We start from the raw sequence: 21,352 nt of genomic DNA, 5'->3' as shown, positions 1-21,352 counted from the left end.
AGCCCCACCCAGATGAAACCTCTCCAAATCCCCCCCACCCCCCCCCCCCCCCCAGCCACCATCCGAACGGACGGCGTCACTCTTCCTCACGCCCACCCCCTGCAGACAAACAAACTGAGAGCCAAGTTCTCAGGGGACAGAGGGCCACACTGCTCTACTCAGCAGAAATCTTCCTGGAGTGCCATCCAGGAAGACAACAGATGGGGGCGACACTCAGGGTGGTGAAACTTATGTCCTCTGTTGTGGACGCTCAAGTCTGAGCTTGTAAGGACAGCAACAAGTTGTTGTTGTTGTTGTGAGACAACGCTGACAACGTCTAGCTCCGCAACTCTTCTACATCGTCTCACACTCGGTCCAAGGAAGCAGAAAAAAACACAACTTGACTAGATCCTCCAGCAGATGCATTTAGATTTTGGAAATCTTGAACAATGTACAACTACTTTAGTGTTCAGATAAATCTCCACAACATAGAGAATCTTGAGAAAGCATTGACGCTCCTTAAATCTTTGTCATTACGGGATGTTCTGATAACCAAGGCTGCTTCTAAAGCGGAAAAAAAAAGGAGTTCCAGATATATATATATATATATATATATATATATTTTTTTTTTTTTTACAAACTCAACTAGGAAAACTGATGTATCTGTATTCAGCTCCCTTTATAGAACCACCTCACCTTTCAATGCAGTTATCACTGCAGATTTTGTGGCACGGTGTGGAAACAATAATGTCGTCTTCAATGAGAACAAAACAAAGGAGATGACTGCAGGTTTCTAGAGAAACAGGGTTCGATCAAACTCTATTCCCATCATGGGAGAAGAAGTGGAGGTGGCTGAGGAAAATAAATACCTCAGTCTTCATCTGGACAGCAGACGGAAAGGACGGAGCAGGATGTACTTCAGGAGGAAGCTAAGATCCTCCGAGGTCTTAACACGACGCTGCACTTTTTAGATTTACAGCCATGAGGAACTTTGAAAGCCGTGTGTCATTTTTACCACTTCACAATTATGTACCATTAAGTGTTTTAAAAATCAGAATAAAGTGGATTGCAATTTGTGGCTGTAATTGCCAAAGAAAGAAAGAAAGTTGAAGGGGTAATATTATCTTTACAAGGCAGTCAGTGTATTTCACACAATGTCCCAGTCTTGTTGCTCTAGACCTTGCATTAAAATCATGTTAATACCATTACTCATCTATTTAGCAGGTTTTATATTCTTATACCCATTATAATTACTGTACTGACATGGCTTGTTTTTGAGGAAACATTTAGGAATCAGCCGTAAGGGGGAATCTGCTTACTACGCATCAAATCCACTAGATCCCACTAGATCAATGTGTACGCTTTGAAATCGTGATTGATGAAAAGTGAGTTTATATTCAATTCCCAGAGGATCCGCCGTCAGAAACTAGTTTTCTGAACCAAGTTTGATGTGATTAAAGATGCCAGACACGTCACATCCTGATGCAACTTTTATCAATGAAGTCAATAAAATTTATAAACAATTTATTTCCATTTTTATCAAGACTGAACATCCTATGTTACTGTTTTATTTGGTGAGGATTAGGCGTAATGACCACATTTGGAGGAAAGAGAGGCAGATTTTTGCAACCAAACTTTAAAGTAAGAGAGGTGGCCAAAGCCAAAAAAGCTGGCATGATGAGCCAAAAACGTGGAAACATTGGAACAATATCGCAATTTATCAGCCAAGAAGGTAGAGATTGGGCAGAAACGAGCCTTCAAAGTGGATAAAGACCACAAACATGTAAATGCGTTTCTTCTAAAGTGGCTTATGGATAAGAAAGTCAATGTTTTGGAAAGGCTGTCACAAAGCAATGAGAAGCTGTGGGCAGATTTGAAAAATACTGCCCACAGCAGTAAAATGAATTACATAATTTCTGTCAGGAGGAATGGAGCAGACGTCCAGTGAGGAAGGAAAACCAAAAAGCTTAGAATCAAGTTCAAAGAGAAAAACCACCAAATACTGAGAAAATGTATGTAAACCTCTACATTTAAATGAAAACTACTGTCAGATAGTGAGAAAAGTGTTTGAGTTTTATGTCGCGAATATTAAATATCAAGTTTACACTGCATCTCCTCCAAAACACTGAGCCGCAAGAATGTGGAACTTTTATTAAATCAGCTCGACTGGCGAAAACATATCACTTTGTAAAATGTAGCTCGGTGTAGAGCAAAAGCAGATTTCAAGATCTTTCTTTTAAAAAGAAAAAAAAAATAATTCACAATGCTAATACAGCAATAATTTCATGGTTAAAAAAAATGTGAATAAAAGAAAACCGAGAAGACAACAGAACCGTAAACAGATTAAACATTTTAATAAGAACACTTAAGTAAAAGTAATAAAAAAAAAGATTTTCAAAACTAGGACTTTGAGTAACATTAATAATGCATTGTCACAATTATGTCACAAGTACACAATAAAAACAGCTTTTATACGAGGGGCTGTGTGTGTGTGTGTGTGTGTGTGCGTCTACTATCACACACACACACGTAATCAAGTCATCTTAAACAATGACCAAGATTAAGCTTCTTTTAACCCAAACGGGGGACTTTCTTTATTACAAATCACCAACAACCATTACCAGTCCACAGTACAACAATTCATCTAATACTGTAAATGCTTCAGGCTGCAGGCATCAACACCCACCAAAAAGTACCATTCAGAGGTATTTTTTTCCCTTTTAGGTTTATTTGCGTTTTTTTTTGTTTATTTTTATTCTTATGCAACGTTAAAAGCCAGCATTTCTGGAATAATTTGCGAGCTCCAGCAGGTAAAGCTCAAAGACGGCGCAGCTCTCTGACGTCTATTGGGCTCGTCGCTGAAACTTTGTTTTCTTTTAATTATGTGAATTTTTGACACCGTTTTGAGTTCTGACACCGACAGCTTCCTTTTACAGAAAAATAAAGAAAATCAAACGTGTGACTATATATATGTATGTATGTACCTTTAGCTTAACAAAACAACTCAACTTGTCTAAAATTGAGAAAATAAGGACAGAAATGTGAGACGGTCGTTTCCCATCCAACTGCCTCTCATTGAGCTTTATCTGCAGATGCAAGCAGCATTAAATGAATACATTATGTCCAAATTGTCAGAGAGCCTCAGTTCATGTGCATTGTCTTTACTGTAACAGAATAAAGAGAGCAGAAATTTCTAAAACTCTATTTTATTTGAGAACAGTAACATATAGGGATGCACCGATACAGATACAATATCATTACTGGACAATAGTTCCCTTAAGCTGTGTCATACAGGGCATGTGGGAAAAAAAAGGTAACCAACATTTCAATGAATTTCAGAGGAAGAAAGCTTTGAAGTGTGAAGTCACTGCAGCGGATAAACTCGGTACTCAGTTTTTGGGCCATGAATCTTCGTCACACGTGTGAAAACGTGGCATCGGTACATCCCTAGTACCGCAAATTCATTATAACTTACTGCGGAGCTCCCCTCCCTGCAGAACGATCTGGAAAGAATGACTATCGACTCTTGAATGAATCAATGCCGTCTGGGCTTACATCAAGAATTAATGGCAATCTCCTGGACACCGCAATAAAGATAAACACACCCCACATACACACTAGTCAGAGGGGCAGATGGATGTTTTGAAGTAAACGAAAAAGCTCAGTACTGTGCATCAGTCTTGGCGTACGCCGTAGTCTGTAACTTCAAGTAGTGGCTGATTAACGTGTCTGCGCTCATGCTTAAAGGTGCGTGTGTGTATGTGTGCGGCTTGGATATACATATATAAATATAGATATTTATGTATTTATATATGTATATATAAATGTGCATCAGTGTACTGCGTGTGAGGTACGTACTAAAGTGTGAATTTGACTTCCCTTCCCTCAAGCAGCCAGAATCAGCCCAGACACGCATTATTTTCACATTATGAGCTACGTGGGTTTTTTTTTGTTTGTTTGTTTGTTTTTTTTAAATCCTTGCCTTCTTTGACGTATATTTACAGGCAGAAAACCATGGCATTTCCTACTGTATGCTCACTTTCTCCATCTGTTGGTCATTAGCACTGGAGGGAGATGAGAAAGAGGGGCCAAAACAAAAAATGCACACAGACGTATTGAGAGATTTGCAGGCTGAGAGGCTCCTGTTTTTAACTATGCTCTGTACACTGGCAACAAATACAAAGAAGGTTCAATTATTTTGGCATCAATGCTTTGGTCACAAAATACCAACACCTTTATTTTCTTTTTGTTTGTTTGCTTCTTTTTTTTTCTTGTTGTTGTTGTTTTCAATAGCTCATTTTTCTTGAAGTAAGTCCCAGTCGTTTCACACCCTGACCACGTGTTTGTCCCAGTACTGAAAAAAGGTAGGTTTGTTGTAGTCCTGTCATCGCACCTCCGATGCGTCCTTTAAAGAGGCACAGATTTTCTTATAAATTATGTGACTGTGAATGCTCAGGCAGGTAGAGGGAGGAGGGGGGTTAGAGGAGAAGAGGGTTGGCCCCCGCTCCCCGCCCCCTCCGTGCGCTCCCTCTCGCGCCCGGTGGCGGCGTCGCGTCACCCCTTTTGCGAGCACGTTCTGCAGCACAGCTGCTGCAGCACTCTCCTCTGGCAGAGATTGTTCTTTTTAACGAGCACGCAGAAACCACCTTCCGCCCAAGATTCTTCATTTGCTTTCCACAGACCAGGAAGAGGAGATGCAGCAGGAGGGACAGGGGGGAGAGGAGGGGGGGGGGCGAAACATTACAGAGAAACACACACACAAGGAAGAACCATTAAAAAACGACAAGCAGAGTTGCAATGATTGGTCAGGAGAAGGTTCAGGTGACAGGAAGGAGTTTGTTTTTTTTGTTGTTGTTTTTTTTTTTTTTTTTTTGATCCAATCACAGGGATGTTCATCGAGGTGGAAAAGGATTGTGATCCAGCGGAGTGATGTCAGGAGATCAGAAAATGGATTTGGGAGAAAGAAAAGAGAGAAAAAAAAGGGGAAAAAAAGTGTCACACAATTAGTAAAATAATGATTTTTTTCCCCCCCAAAAAAATATTTATTTCATTTATCCCAAACAAGAAAACTTATAGTGAACCCTCCATCTGTACACAAGCATTTTAATTTCAAAGCTACAGAAAAAACCTTCATCAAAAATGAGACTTTTGCTTTACAAAGGCAGACTGAGGGTGCACTTTAAGTAACACAGATCATTGTCAACGTAAAGATGACGCAGCAAAGCCCCGTTTCAGAGCTTTATCTCATCACACGGATGTGTTTTCAGATCAACTAGAACATTCCAGCCTAAGCAGAAAATCGCAAGTTGCAGTCAAAGCATCATCAGACTGAGAGGTCAGTGCCAAAACTATTTATGTCTAAAGAATCATAGACACAACATGCACAGCTTTAGGAGAAAAGAGAGCGTACGGTGCAGAGAGGAGAAAAAAAACTGAACGTCCAACAAAAAAGACAAATGTGGGAAAACAGACGTTATGAAGTAGACTTCAGGTCAGTGCAGAGAGAAACTTAGAAAAAGTGCTTTTTTTTTTTGTTTGTTTTGTTTTTGTTTTAGAGATGGAGATCTTGTCAGTGAGGTATTTCCAGAGAAATATGTTATGGGCATAAACTGTTAAAAAGCAACACATACGCCAGAGCATGAAACCAAAGACAGACTGGCCGCTTGTTTGGAGCTACAGCAGTGAGAGGGTTAGCAAAGATGTTAGCAAAAAGCGCAAAATGTTATCAAAGGCCCGCAAGTCTTGCCGAGTATTGCAAAACTATTGTTCATTTATTCTCCTATTGAAACTGGATTTTTGTGTATTTGGTCATCTAAAATTTATCCAACATTTTATTTCCCATTTCTAGAACGATCCCATTTCTATACTAGATGCTTGTATAATGAAAATCTAACCTATGAATTTCGCTATGTACTTGCATGTTACGGCTAACAGTGAAAATGCACACACACACACACACACACACACACACACACACACGCACTCGCACACACACATACAGAGCATGTAGCTAATAAGAAAGCTGACAACTCACCATCTTTGCAGACTGTGCTAACCACGCAGGTTCCTGCCTCCAAGTTGTAGCCGCTGTTGCAGCTGCTGCAGTTTAGTTCCCCGGGTCCCAGGCACTCGAAGCAGCTATTATCACATCTGGCCAGGGTTAAATGCAGAATTACGTTACTAAACTAGTATTAATTATTAAACTTTCTTTATATTGATACGGTTTAAATAAAATTAAACAAGGGAATAATCAGAAAATTATGCAAAGTAACAAAAATATGTTTACTAAAAGTTTTTATTAACTGACAACAAAATATGGGATTTAAGAAAATCATAACTTTAATAAAAAAGAAATGTCCACAAATAAACAAGTGAAAATAAGATAAAGATTCTGAACATCATCTTGATCACAACAAAACCTCTGCCCTGCAGGGATAATGAAAATAGGGAAAACGTCTATAAAAATGGTCTTCCTGATTGGAGAGGGGCTGACAGAGAATGAAAGAACTGAAGAGGGTTAAAGGTCGGGTGAGCAATAAATAATTCAAGGTGTGAGAGCAAAATACAAGGAATGCATCACAACGAGCCAAAGCACACATGTCCGATTCTGCGGCGAGGTTTGGCTTTGGTGAAAAACAAAAAACTGATCATAAAATAAAAAGCATTAACAGAGGATGTTTACGGTTTATTCTTACTTCTCCTTTATATGTCTTACCATTACTTAAAAGTGGCAGCAGAAAAATAAACATTATCAGCCAGAAGGGTACTGATGCGTTTGTTCACAGTTTTATTAAACGACAACAGACACATGGTGCTGCAGTGTAGATTCTCTGCATAAACTACAAAAGTGAAAAGTTTTAACTTTTCACACTTTATGCTATTAATCCATGTATGGAAATATTCTCCATGCAGCAAATTAGTCTTTGATCTTCCCATTTCAGGCTTATCCAAGCAGGAAAAAGACATAAAGAATATTTAATTATAATTTCAGATCTTTGGTTGTTAAAACTCCAAAACATCAGCTTTCTAAAACAAAATAACATTTTTTTAGTGCAATAATACAGCAATTTAATTTCTATTTATGTTCTTTTTTTGTCTCTTAAAATATTTTTACTTTATTTACATTAATGTAGAGTTTTTAATGGCCTTCCTCAAAATGAATGAAACTACTTTTTCCTATAAAAAAATATTAAAATACAATGCTTACCATGTTTAGTGAGGACTGTATGGCATTAATAAAAATAACTTAAAAAAATACATCTCAATCTTTAAAAGAGCCCTTTGTGTTGAATGGGTAAAGGTGGAACAATTTAACACAAACTATTTTGCAAAGAAAAAAGTTCAGAATGAATATTTGCTGCCATACTCTGATGAGCGCTGCAAAATATTATTTTGGTTCTGTTGCAGTATCAAAGAACTGCCTGAAGTAAAAGCTGAGTCTCAATAAAACCTTGCAGTTGAGATAGAAACAATATTTTTTTTCTTTTTCTTGGATAGACTATTATCTGGAGTTTATGTTTGCTATAAACCCAAAGCAAAAAGAAATCAATACTCTTTTTTTTTTTCTTGTATTTATTGTGAGTTTTGTTACTTGGACACTTCCCATCATTGTCAGATATTTAGTGAGCAACCCCAACTCTGACAGCAATGAAAATTAAAACTGGCACAGTTGTGTTTATTTCCATAGAAAGTACTCCTGGTTCAGTGATTTTATGTTAAAGCTGTGATATTTTTTCTTTTGGGTGATGCAATATTCAGTTATTAACTCTGAGTATTCAGTTTATTTCTTTCTGCATGCTCAGTTTCCTTCGATTCTGAGGTTTTAGAAATACTTTGACTTCACGTTCACAGAGTTTCTTCCTGAGCTTATTTTTGCCTTTTTGTCAGTGCTATGCAGAGATGTCTGATGAGCAGACTCACTTCTTACAGAACCGCTGCACCTGGCCGTTGTCTGAGGTCAGCTCTGACAGGTAGTAGCCAGGGCTGCATGTTAACACGCATCGCCAGTCCTCCAGCAAGTAGCCATCTGCACACTTGGTACACGCTTCTATACCTGTACCTAAAAAAATACATAATTTTTTTAAACAAAATATGTCACTGAGGTCTAAATAGCTGTTTTGGTATTTTTTTTTTTTTCAAATCTTGGATTTTCTACCTGCACAGGTGGCACAGGCACGGTGACAAAGCTCGCATGTCCTCCTGTGGCCGTTGAAATAGGTTCCAGGGTTACAGGTCATCTGGCATTTATGTCCTTGGAGACTGGAAGAATAAATAAAAAATGAGTTTATAACTCCATCATCCTCCTGGGTGGCGCAGCAGAGTATTTGCTGCATGTTCTGGACCAACATAAATCAGCCTGTTTTGACACGCTACAAGTGGCTTTGGCCTTTGAGCCAGATGCATGGATAGAGGTCAGCTAGGAAGCAGGTTTGGAGGTTATAAAGTCCCTTTTTGTGAAGTCACAGTGAGGACAGGTTGGTGCGTCTGCTGCGCTGAGCTGAAAAACAGCTGGAAAGCGTTAGCAAAAATTTCCCAGAAACAATCTGGTCCCCTCTTCCTCTCTGGCTCTTAACAAGACTAAATGGAGGAGGGGAAGCTGAGCATGTGCATGTGTGTGTACAAGGTCCTTTTTAAAAAAAACAAAACAAACTGTGATCTCAAAGCCGTTCCGAGGAAATTACGGCCTCCGAGTGTCTCCACCTCCACCTCTGGCTACACTGAACACTTAAAAGTTGGGTTTGAGATTTCCAGACTGCAATGTGTTTTAAACGCTTCTCAGGAGTTTCCCTCATGACCTCTGAGGAATGTCACCACTTTAAATCATGATATCCTCTCTGGAAGGGGCCAAACAAAACGAAATGGAAAATTTAGGAAACACTTGAGATTAAATTAAAGTTTCTTTAAAGAGAAACATTTAACCCAGAACAGCTCATCAAAAACTTACATTAATTTAAAACAAAAAAAAAAAAACAAAAAAAGATTTTCAGGGAAACAAGATTGTTTCATGTTGCAAAACCAAACAAAAACTTACTGTAGAAAATGTACCTGAAATAGACAAAATCTCTGTTGCTATCTTTGTTGCAAAAGCTTGACATATTGAAGACTCAACATTTCTAATCAATTCTTTTATTTTGTCCTTGATACTCGAGTCCCTTCACGTTTAAAATGCTCCGTATTGCTTGAATGCAAATATGACTATATAACTGAATGAGACAGTAAAAGTTTGACTTAGCTGAATGAGCAGAGCTGCCTGACCTGATGCAGTTCAAACTAATGATTATTAATATGCTAATGCTAAACGACTTGGATCAGCATCTGGGTCGAGACGCCCCAACACTGTGCCAAAGCTCTCAGGTTTTGCAGCTTCGGTTGCAAAATTTGAGCAAATTTCAAGGTTGCAAACTTTCCATGGATAATACATCAGAGGAATACATTAAAATAAGTAGTAAAAATAAAAAGTGGGGTCTATAAAATATCGTTCTTCAAGAGGATTTTGGATGCAGCTGGTGGGAATATATTTTAGCATAGGTTTGACAAAAAGCAACCAGATTTTATGAGGTTAGATTTGGTTATTCCCTTTCTATATCTCAACAAAAAGGAAACAGCATGTTGCTTCTGCAGAGGTGTTTAAGCAACATTAACAAATTACTCCCAATTTTCAGCAGATTCCGATAAATTTCCAAAATTCCTACGGATATTTTCCAACTTGGAATACTTCCAGTGTCTGGAAGATTTTGGGAGATTTACCACACATTTTTCTCCTTCTTGCATATATATTTGCAGCTGTATTTCATTGTGCCAGAGGGCAAAAAAACAAACAAACAAAAAAAAAAAACAGACGTGAATGTGTAAAGGTGAGGAAAAAAATCACATTAAAATTCCTAAAACAAAGTGATCTAAAACGCCGCCCTGTCTCGTGCATTTACAAGAGGTTAAAAAATAAATTGATGTGATTTAATATATTGTCAGTATCATGTTTTCTTTGCTTACCTCATCCCAGGTTTACACTCGGTGCAGACATTGGAGGCTGAACACCTCTTGCAGTTCTCCTGACATCTTCTGCAAATGTTGGAATCTGTAAGACACAAAGTGGCCGCTTCATAGCATCGTAGTTGGGGGCTGACCTGGAAACAGTGCTCCTGCATACATTTGGTGAGATGTGTAGGCTGAAAAGTCATCAAAACATGAGGATTTATGACAGGCGCTAGAAAAGATTGCTAGAAAACATCAACACGTTAAAAACACAAGAATAACATAAACATCAAAACTTGAAAACTGACACGTCTAGTCAAGCAGAACATATTTTTTCACAGTTTTTGTAAAATGTAGGAAACACTTCAGTGAATACTAAAAGAGAATAAAGGCTACGCCACACTTTTACACACACAAGGGAAGAGAGAAAAAGACAGAAATATCAATTAACAGGAAAGTCTCTGGCTCCTACATATTTTCCTTTCAGAATGCCAAAAACAAGACGCATATAAATTTAACGTCAGTATTTTAAATATGGAACTTGCAAAAAAAAAATCAGCGAGGAACGAAAGAAAAACAAACGGATTGATGGATGGATGGACGGATGGATGGACACACCGGTGGATAAACGGTTGGATGGATGGCAAATGCATCAAATGATTGATGAACAACGGGCGAATAGATGGAAGAATTATTGAATGCATGGATATACACAACTTTTAGAAAATGGGATAAGCTTAAAATAGTCCATTTTCTGTTTTCGCCCAGATCTCCAAACGACTAGAATCAAACTTGGAGCTGCGTAGACACCCTGTTTGTAATTAAGTTTATAATGCAATAAAGGAGCAGATGCATTTCCTTTGCTTATCTAACTTTATCGTCACTTAGAGTTCTTTAGAAGGAAAAACATTAAAATAATGAATCTGTCGATGTGATGGATGGAGGAGGAATTCACCTCGTTTTGCTGCCAGAGTGATAAAAAAAGAAACTAGTTTGCTCATTTGAAAACCAAACATTAAGTTGTGGCATCGATTCAAAGGAAACAGCATCCACTTCAACTTGGCCTGGCGGAATAACGACGGGATTTGGATCAGATCATTTCAGATCCGCAGCCAGGATTTACACTAACCTGGCTGCAAACACACACTCATAATTAGAAGATTTACATGAAAAAAAAGGTCATTTACATAGCTTTAGTCTTTTGTGCCTGATCTGCGTTCAAGACTGGCATATGTCTCAAACATCAGGCAAATCAATCAGTTGATCCTTTCAGTGTTTACATTGTAATCTAAATGAATAGATTTGGAATGACTCAATGCACAGAAAAGACCCTCATCAAACTCTAAAGGCAATCCTGTAGGTCTGTTTCATTTCAGTTTAGTTATTTTATAGTAAAACATCTTTACTACCACATGCTTTTTCTTTCTTTTTTTTTTTTTTTTCCTAATTGGATTCAGCAAGTGCAGGAAAATAAACAAACGGCTAGACGTTACATCAAGGGTAAAACGGCATCACTGTGAGCCCAGGAGTACAAAAACAGTTTTGCAGAGTACTTTTTTTTTCCTTTTTTTTTTTTTGTTACGCAGGTGGTAGACAGATGTTTCTGAAAGTCTGCTTTGCTTCGCCATCTCTGGAAAACCGTTTCCACAGCGCAAAACCTTCCACCGTGCTTTTATCTCAGGGGCCATGAGCTTATAAACAATCAATAGAGAGAAAAGGATTCTGGCTGAATAATTAACGAGAGAGGAGTTATCTGGCTCTGTGTTGATTGGTCCAATCTGGCCCCCCAACAATGTGTTTGGAAACAAACACTTCACTGCCAACACGTCTACTCGTTTTTTTAAAGGTTTTTATGGGACCAGTGATCTTTATTTAACAGCAGCACAACAGAAAGAAGAGCAGAGAGAGAGAAAGAGAGAGAAAGGAAACATGGTATTTTTCAGAGAACTGCAACCTGCAGTACCACAGCTCTGCCACATGTGGCGCTCCATCTACTCATTAGCTAAACCAGGAAGAAAAATGCGCACCACTGTCAAGGTAGAAGCCATCAGCACAGCTGACTGCACACGTGTTGGAGCCCTCGATGAGGTGGTAACCCGTCCTGCACGACATGCACTGGTCGCTCCGACTGCCGACACACGTCTCGCACATGGAGGAGCATTTCTTGCAGCGCTTCCTGTCGTCACGGAAAAATCCACTGGGGCACTCGGAGACGCACATCCTGGGGCGAGACGGGAGCAGAGGAGGGAAACCAGGTGAGAAAGAGGTTGAAGGACTTCACGAATATGAACTCAGAAGTATCTATAAGCATAAAGAGTTAAATAAAATGTTTTCTCTCCTCCCTGCCTGACAGTAAATCAGGCTAATTTAGTTCAGCTAGGATTACCAACATTATCAGCAAATTTTCTATGTGACTGAGACCTGACTGAAACGTGACATTCTTGTCCTCAAGACGTTTTTACCTCGTTTAATGGATTGTTTAGAGTTAATGTCCGTTTTAAAGATCCTTTTTTGGCCAAACTTTAACGATGTGTTGCTTTAATATATCCATATATATATTTTTTTCACCATTATGCTACGTATTTTGTTTAGTGCATTGGTGCCTCCTGCAGCCAAACACTCCCACAGCATGATGGTGCCACCACTGTGCTTTACACTTGGGATGATGTTCTAAGGGTTTGTGAGATTAATATTTCTTCATCCAAATGTAAACAGTCATTACCGTCAAATATAAAACCTCATAAAACTTGTCTCAAACAATTAAAGTCTTTGTCCTCAAATGCATTTAATCTGGACGTTTTTATGCTGTGTTTGGAGCAGCTGCTTCTTTTTCCGAGCAACCTTTTAAGCCATGTGTGTACAGGCCTAATTTAACTGTATATGTAGACACTTTTTTCAAAGGCTAATACACACAGTGTAGCAAGAGTCTGCCTCCTGATGTAGTCACTCAAGTACAGCACTTTAATACTCGCAAATAAGTGATTAAAGTAGATAAACGAGGAACATTCAGTCATCTGGAGTCTCATTTTCCTTTGATTTTTTTTTCTTCCCCCATACAGTCACACAAAGGAGTAGTTTGTTTGAGGTGCTGCCCTAAACTACATTCACAGGTGTTCGTCCAATTAACTCAAATGTTCTGAATTAAAATATCTTGCATGTAAAAAAAAAAAAAAAGCCATAACATTACTATCATCTGATGTTTTCCACATTGTGTTAAGGCACAGTAATCTTGGTGCATGTAAAAGTCTGACTATGAAGAGAGGGGGAAAAAAAATTATCCCACTCCAAAAGAATCTCTTATTCATGCATTTGGCAAATAAAAAAAAAACAAAAAAAACTTGGTAATCCTAACAGCCAAACTAAGAAGTCATTGTCAGACCGTAAAAAAAGATTGTGTTTTATTCTAAAGTGAATGTAAACATCTGGTTTTAATCGCATGTAATAAAATATTCTGGTTTAGATTCCATTAAAACCTAAAACAGGAGTTAAAGCTCATAAATGTATAATGAACACTATCACACAGTTTAACGGTATATTAACAGGATCCCATTATTCGGCCACATCCTACAGACAATGTGGCAAACACGAGCTCTAAATGTGTTCAACTGAACCAGAAACAATCACATTTCACCGAGTTGGGGGCAGACAGATGTGGAGGTATAATGGGCCGGTTTGTGTGCGTGCAGGTGAACATCTGCTGGATCACTTCAGCACGCCTCGTCACCCAGAGGCTCCTTTCCTTAGGTGGAGAGACGTCTGAAGTCCTCAGCAGCACAGAACACACACACAGTTCAAGCCTTAGTCACACTCCGCAGAAACCTCGGCCAAAAAACACATATGGAACATGTCAGACACTCAATCTATGTGTGGAAGCACGCGCTGGCTGCAATCGTGCCGAACCGTTAGACCCCGCTTTCTCATCGAGCTGAAGCCGAGAGACGACTTGTAGCGCGCATGCCGTCCTAATCCAACTGTAATTTATCTTTTTTGTTTTTTTAATCATGGTCAACCGGATTCACTTTCTAAGATTTAGAGATTACATCACTTTAAATGGAACATCAATGTCAGACAATCACGCAAACCTCTTAAAGGTCTAAATAGTCACGCATCACATTTTTCTGTCCGATAGAAACCAAAAAAGCTCCACGGTTACAATAGAAGTACACAATTTTAAGTTCACATACACATCCAGATAAAGATATTTAGTGGGATTGTGAACTAGAAAAGAGAATCATGAGATAATTCATGCTTTTCTTTTAAACTGTCAGACGTTTAAAAAGAAAAAAAAAAAGGGAAAACTTCTAATCAAAGAGCCCAGCACCTTTCAATAAACAGAGACCATCTAAGGTGTGTGTTGTTGTAATTATCTGAACATCCTGCCCCTTCCTGCCATCTCTCTCCTCCAATCTCCATTCATCAATTCCTCCCTATGGGGGCAGAAAAGGCCAGCGCACCTCTAAAGTGGGCTAATGTTAAGCTTCAGCTAAGCTTTCGCGCTCTCATTCACCTGCATTGCTTTGCCTTTTATCTGCCTGCATTGCTTTGCCTTTTATCTGCACGGAGGAGCGCCGACAGAAAGGCAGCTACCGCAGACTTTGATCCTAATGGGATTCGAGTAACACAAGAAAATCCTCACATGTGCATATTTACAGCCCACACTCACTAATCATGTTTATGATTCATAATTTAGAGCAAGAAGTGACAAAACTAACACAGCGCGGCAGGAATAAATGTCTCTACTGCCACCCTGTCACAATAAAGACGATTAAAGTGTCAAACTGTGGAAATAGATAGTAGTCCTTAGTTCACACTTATGATAAGTTATTTATGATGAGACAATGTAGATAAAGTCACAACTTATCAGAAACGTCGGAGGCAAAATTTTAAGCTGGATCAACATTTCCTGAGGAAACTAGAATTAGAACAGTAGAAAGACAAATAGAAACCAGTTACAACAGGTTTGGAGAAAAATGTATTAGGCCTTAAAGTTACACAACTATTGGCTTCAATTTTGCATATAAATGAAATACAAAATATGTGATGTGTGCATTAAGAATGTTTAATAAAAAAAACTTCTCCTGTTATGCACAGATACAGTACCTTCTAAAAGTCTCAATTACGCTTTGCTTTTTTCATGTTTCAACTACAAACTTTTCATATTTATATTTAGGAAAAATCCTTTACTCAGGGCCTAATTAAGGACTTCTTTGTATAAATCTACCACATATAATCCCTATAAAATGCAATAAAATTTGTCTGTAAGGTGGATTTTGAAATGCATAAAGAGATTACTATTGTTTTATATCTGCTATGGTCAAGATGCCAGAAACATCTGTACAGAAATATCTGTAATCAATCTTAATAAATTAAGAATCTTTCAAAATATGTATTTTTATTCATTTACTACTGTGTACGTCATTGTTTAACTGTTTGTTATCTGTAGTTTAGGGTTTTCACAGTTTTTCCATTTCAAAATTCCAGATTTTTCTACGACCAAATTTTCAGATATTTTTCTCGCCATTTTATAGCATTCAGGAAATTTGGGTGCAAAACATTTACCTTGAAAATTCTTGTATAACTTAAAGCTTTTCTTATCGGTATGTTCCACAGATCATTGCATGACCAGAGTCTGAAGTTTGCTCAGTTTGCTTCAAAGGGCTGTTTTCCTGCCTTTTTCTGGCATCTGCACTAACTTGTCAGATCAATCACATTAAAAAAAAATCTAACATGCTTAGATGTCTTAAATCAAAGATGGTTTCATAAAGAACACTTTGATGCTTTCGTTCTGTAGTAAAAAATATATTTTTAAACAAAAGTCATGCTTTATTTGGGATCAAAGACAACATCCAGTTTAAAAACCTGATTTAAAGATAATAAATACGGTTTGAAATTGAAAATGTGTATAAAGTCAAGGTATGAAGTGGCAAATCGAGGATAAAGAACATTATTTAAAACATAAATGAAGAAGAAACACTTTTTGAACTTGGCAGACTTGTAAGTACCACAGGAGGATGGCAACGTCCTGCCAAGATTTAGATTTAAACCCACATTGAAGCGTTTTGGATCACAGTCTCTCCAGATCTGTGGCTGAACCACAACATTAATGACTAAATATTCTTGGGTTAATAAGTGAGGGCAAAATTTGTTCAGAGTGAGAACAAACTTCTGGTTCATTTTGGTTGTCCTGTTAATAAATATGCTTGTTCATCCAATACTTTCCAAACATCGCTTTTCTCTCTTTTACAATGAGGTGAAATTAGCATTAAGATCCATGTTCTCTCTGAATCTTTCCACTGTTCCTTCTCTTGAAAACAATTTGTAGATCTAGTAGATTAATACTGACTCATCATTATCTTAAAATATTTTGCAAAGAAAGAAAGAACATTTTTGTAGCGTTCTAAGTCAGACGGACCTGGTGTTGTTCTTGAACTTGAGGAAGTAGTGGAGGCAGTTGATGCAGTGGTGCGGTCCGGGTCCCTCGCAGCCGTTCTCGTTGCATTCAGCATCACAGGGACCTGGAAACGGACAGAAGAAGCCCCTCAGCGAAACCCCCAAAAACAACATCTGGACTGACTAATGCTAACTTACTATCAGAATTGATCCAGTTCAGTCTATTAAGCCACACAAACCCCCATGTATATTAAAAAAAAAAAAAACCTATTAAACATGATTTTTTTTTTTAAACTTATGGTGATGCTGCTGTGTGTTTTGTATGATTCACCGTTGTACTCCTCAGTGAACTCGTCCTCAGGCTGTAGTGGGTCTATAGAGCGATCCTTCTGCTGAGTGGAGTACGGGTGGACAGAGGTGCCATACAACACCAGAGACCACTCCTTCAGCTTCCCTGTGAAACACAGACCGCTGGTGAAGATCAACCCCCAGGCAGGCATTATCTTCCACTGACCAGGATTACTACATGTTTCCCCTTATTAAGTTCTGTGTCCTCACAAGTCCAGTGTTCACATCTTTCAAAAGTGTTCCAGATTTAAATAAACGACGGGACGAGGAAATTTTCACAAAATTCACATTTGATGCTCCAAACAAATTGATTAAATGTGTTGCGTCCAGGTCAAATGTTTGCTACAGATGCTCACATTCCTGACAAAAACAACATGTAGTTAAAATCCTGCTGAGCCAAATTTTTAATACCAGTTAACAGCAGTGCAGTTTTTACCAGGCACTTTCTGGCTGCGCAGTTGAGAGGGCGAGTCGTAGATCTCCAGGATCCAGTCGCCTGCTGCCTTCTCTCCCCAGCAGTGGGTGGTCATGAATTCCCAATTCTTAAAGCCCTCCATGGAGTGATCAAACAACCTGTGCATTAAAAATACACACACACACACAGATCCAAGTCTGATTAGTAATGAACTTAAGAGCTGCAAATAGCAGAGAAATCAGGACAATTCACACTCAGCAAAATGCAATTAGCCTCTAATAAACACAAACAGGGCTGTGGCTTACGGCATTCCGGATCCTGCCTGGAAGAATTTAGCAGCAATCAGAAGACGTAACTGTTCAGCTAAAACTAAGGTGTTTACAGTGATTAAAGGTAAAAAGGCAATGAAAGCTGAGCACAAGCTGCAGCAGTAAAGGCCAACAACAAAACAATGCGCTCTCTACAGGAACAGCGTAGACCTGAATGCCTCATAAATCCAAATTAATGTTTGAAACCCAGTGAAAGGTCACAGATAATCCAGAAGAAGCCGTCGTGCGGCAATTAAAATGTGAAGCACAAGCAGAAAGCGCAGAGATGACCCAGTGTCTTCAAACTGAAAGTAATCTGTGTGAATTTCTCCCCATGCGTACAAACTGCTGGCCCGGTTGTCCGTCCTTAATTAGCAACATCTGCAGCTGTAAAACAACAGCCTCCTCTGGCTGGGCGCACGGCCACAGCCTCGAGGGCGGGACGCGGACAGATAAGTGAAGCCGGTGAAAAACATAATGACTTGCAAAGGAAGAAAAAAATTTAACCTTACAGTTGATAGAAAATTTTTATATTTTCCACGCACGCTTTAACCTTAAATTAGGTTTTAATTTTTCTATTGTAGGCCCGCTGTGTTTGGGTAAATAATTGATATTTCCATAAATGCCAGAAGAATACATCACTTTTTTATTTCTCTAGATTTTTTTTTTTTTACTTTTTTGAATATCAGAGGTTTACATACACTAAGATTATTCTGTCAATTAAAAATTGTGAGCCTTTGTGAGCTTCTTACAGGTTAATTAACATTAGAATTAACTGACATATTTTTAAAAGCAGACCTAAAACGCACCACTACCTCCTCCTGTGACATCATGAAAAAAATAAAATAAAATCAAAATAAACCAGTTAAGACACCAGAAAGTAACCTCAAAAGCTGTGATTCATCCTTGGCTTCAATATTGAAATGCCTGAATGTTCTACATTCATCTGCACAAATTATCATATTCAAGTACAAACAGTGTGGAAATGTCTGGCCTTTAAACCACGCAGAAAGCAGACAGGTTCAGTGTCCCAGATAGGAATGTGTTTTGGGCTGAAATGTGTGGATCAACCCTAAAACAAAAGCAAGAGACATTGTGAAGATGCTGGATGAAGATGGAAGACGGCTCTGCAGTGAGACGAGGTCCTTACCAGCATCTGCTGAAAGGCGACTGAGTAAATTTACAAACTGTAGTGTGGCTTTTTATGTCATCCTCATTTTCTGATTAAAATTTTAATGTTTTGCCGTAAGAAAACGAGGGAAGGCTGCAGGCCTGAAAACCCCATGCAGGATGTGAAGTATGAGGGTGGCAGCATCATGTTGTTTGTGTGATTCGCTGTGGGAGGGACTGGTGTGCTTCACAAAACAGATGGCATCAAGAGGAAAGAAGTTTATGTGGAAATACTGAAGCAGCATCTCTAGATGCAAGCCAGGAAGTTAAAGCGTGTGCATAAATGTGTCTTCCAAATGGAAAACGACCCTCAACATGCTACAACGATGTTTAAGAACAAGTAGCTCCGTGATGTGGAGGGACAATCAGAGAAAACGTGCAGGCAGAGCAGAAAACCTGAATCTGTTTCATTGTCAAACATCTACATTAAAGTATCGAGTCCTCACAAGCGTTTGTTTTTGAAAACTTGCAGCTGATATAAGACATTTTCTTTTCTACTTCACAAGATGCCTAAATATCCAATTCGTCTAGAAGACGTTACAGATTCTGTCATCGATGGCGACAGCTGGCCTCGACAACACAACCAGGTTTGACAGCATCTTTAAAAATGAACACAGCTGACCGTCCACAGCTTTTTCTGTTCTGTACCTGTTGGCGAGCAGCTGCGACTTGGTCCCCGACGGAGAGGTCAGGTTGATCGACAGATCCCCACGACGAGGGTGCGTGATGGTTATGCGTACAACCACATGCTCCAGGTAGATCACTTTGAGGTTGGTGTTGTCCGAACATCCAGTCGCCTTGTACACAGAGCGCACCAAGTGCTCCGGACGGATGGTTCTGCTGGACAGGAAGGAGGGAATTAGTGGGTTAACATTAGCAACACGTCCACAGGAGTAGAAACGATGCTTTAAGTTCAATGACCGAAGGGAAAACTGGATCAGTGAAACAATGAGGAACCTTTTGGGTTCCATGTCAAATGCTTGTTTGGTTGGATGGATTGCTGCAAATCCAGGACTTCCTTAAGTAAATACATTTTTCCTAGAGTGACAAGAATCTACCCTAATCCCTCCAAAAATTGATTCAGTGATTCAAAATTTTAGATTAAAAGAGCCTGACTCCCTCTGTAGCCATTTAAATCAAAAAGCATCTTCCCTTCACACTTCTCGAGCTTAGTTTCTTTACTTTCTATAAATTGACTTCTTCTTGGGCTTCGTCAGCATCCTACATGGTCACTTCCTCCACATCAAAATCCTCCTCTTCATTTCCACTGTGGAGTGAGGCTCTTGTACAGCCAGTAAATTGTTCTGCTCTCAAATTCATGAGCCTATTGTTAGTCTTTTGTTTCAAAATATTACCTTTTTTCAGCATGAAATTCTCTTAGTAACCATAAATTTTCATGAAAAGTTTCCATTCTTCAACCTAGATCTTCCGGAGAACCTGAGACTACAACCATCAGCAGTCTTTAGTCCACCTGAAAACAATCAACAACACTTCATTTAAACTGAACAGTGCACAAAGTTTTCCATCTCTGAATCTCCATCCTGCTAAAAAAAAAAAAAGCTGTATGTGATAAGATAAAGAGGAATATCTGCTCTAACTGCGATGCACTGCTCAGCAGCACAACCCCCTCAAAACAGCCAACACAAACATTTAATGGCCCCTTGAATAACATTTGCAGTACAATCCAACACCACAGCAACACAACACCAAAACCACAGAGAGGGCCAGTAAAAAAAAAAAAAAAAAACGCATACCATCCTGCCAGTTCAGGGTGTTTCTATGCCACAACTGCGTAAGAAATCGAAGCACCAGATCGATAAAATATCAGGAGGTTCATCAGAGTGAAACAAATGACCATGATTTGTGTTGTCGCCGACGTGTGTCCTCCCATCTGGTCTTAGAGATCATTTAATCAAATTCCTCCTCGTCTCGCCTAACAATCACAGTGATGACATGTTTACCGACAAACCGATGCGGCATGGATGTTTATCTTCCAACCAATAATCCCTCCGAGGTAATATGCAGTTGGTCTCTGATTGCTTGGAAGAAGAGGCACGGCATACCAACACGTTCAAAGAGTAACTGATACTTAACATATTAAAAATTCACTGATATTAATTATTAATACTAATATTAATCTGCTTGTTAATTGAAAAGTTTAAATGTATCAATTTAAAATAAAAAATGTAAGCAATTCTTTTCCACTTTAGCGTCTCGCCACTACAAGCCTGTCCCGTCGTACTGAAGGAGTCAATAACAATTTAAGCGTGAAAACACAGGAAAAACGGCAAACATTATCTGGAACAGACTCCTCAGAATGAGCAGCGGTCTGTCTGGGGAGTCTGGAGCCGATATAACAGCTCTGGCCTCTCCGTGACACAGCTCAGATAACTGAGCCGTACGCATGGGACAGAGCACAGCGGATGCACAGCTGATTACTACCAGCTTGATTGCACAAAAAGGATGTCGTTTTGTTTTGTTTTGTTTTTCTGGTGCACACTCCAAGCAGAGTGCAGAGGGTCAGCAGCAGAGCAGCAACATTAAAGGAGAGGGGAAGGTCCGGTCAGACGGTGTGAAGGAACACACTGTCAACATTTCTGCTAGGACCTCGACTACAAGTCACATAGACACTGTACTTTCAAAATAAAAATGCTGATGCACAAGACATAGTTGATATTAGACATGAATTAACAGAAATGTTTCAGATTGTAATCGAGACAGAATCATAAGAGGTTTTTCCCCTTTGTTTTAGTTCTACGTCACAGATGAA

General features: G+C 39.0%; 1 protein-coding gene across 4 annotated transcripts in view; it reads right to left on the bottom strand.

Annotated features, from left to right (window-relative positions):
- Positions 1-21,352, bottom strand: part of pcsk5b (proprotein convertase subtilisin/kexin type 5b) — a 111,263-nt gene that overhangs the window by 32,642 nt on the left and 57,269 nt on the right. Inside the window, exons 12-21 of one of the 4 annotated variants that reach the window (XM_015039023.1) lie at positions 19,231-19,422; positions 17,126-17,262; positions 16,673-16,795; positions 16,364-16,466; positions 11,979-12,172; positions 9,970-10,054; positions 8,135-8,238; positions 7,900-8,038; positions 6,014-6,129; positions 4,241-4,640 (exon numbers count right to left, since the gene is read on the bottom strand). In XM_015039023.1, coding sequence (XP_014894509.1) covers positions 4,534-4,640; positions 6,014-6,129; positions 7,900-8,038; positions 8,135-8,238; positions 9,970-10,054; positions 11,979-12,172; positions 16,364-16,466; positions 16,673-16,795; positions 17,126-17,262; positions 19,231-19,422 — 1,300 coding nt within the window. In that variant the 3' untranslated portion in view covers positions 4,241-4,533. Of the gene's footprint in view, positions 1-4,240; positions 4,650-6,013; positions 6,130-7,899; positions 8,039-8,134; positions 8,239-9,969; positions 10,055-11,978; positions 12,173-16,363; positions 16,467-16,672; positions 16,796-17,125; positions 17,263-19,230; positions 19,423-21,352 lie in introns of those variants that run through there. The other 3 variants (XM_015039021.1, XM_015039022.1, XM_015039024.1) reach the window with 3 other exon arrangements.

Source organism: Poecilia latipinna, unplaced genomic scaffold (genome assembly GCF_001443285.1).
Source record: "Poecilia latipinna isolate Pla-1442-1.1 unplaced genomic scaffold, P_latipinna-1.0 Scaffold460, whole genome shotgun sequence".
Taxonomy (NCBI): Eukaryota; Metazoa; Chordata; class Actinopteri; order Cyprinodontiformes; family Poeciliidae; genus Poecilia; species Poecilia latipinna.
The sequence above is the reverse complement of the archived record's forward strand: the minus strand, read 5'-3'. Positions and strand labels throughout refer to the sequence as shown.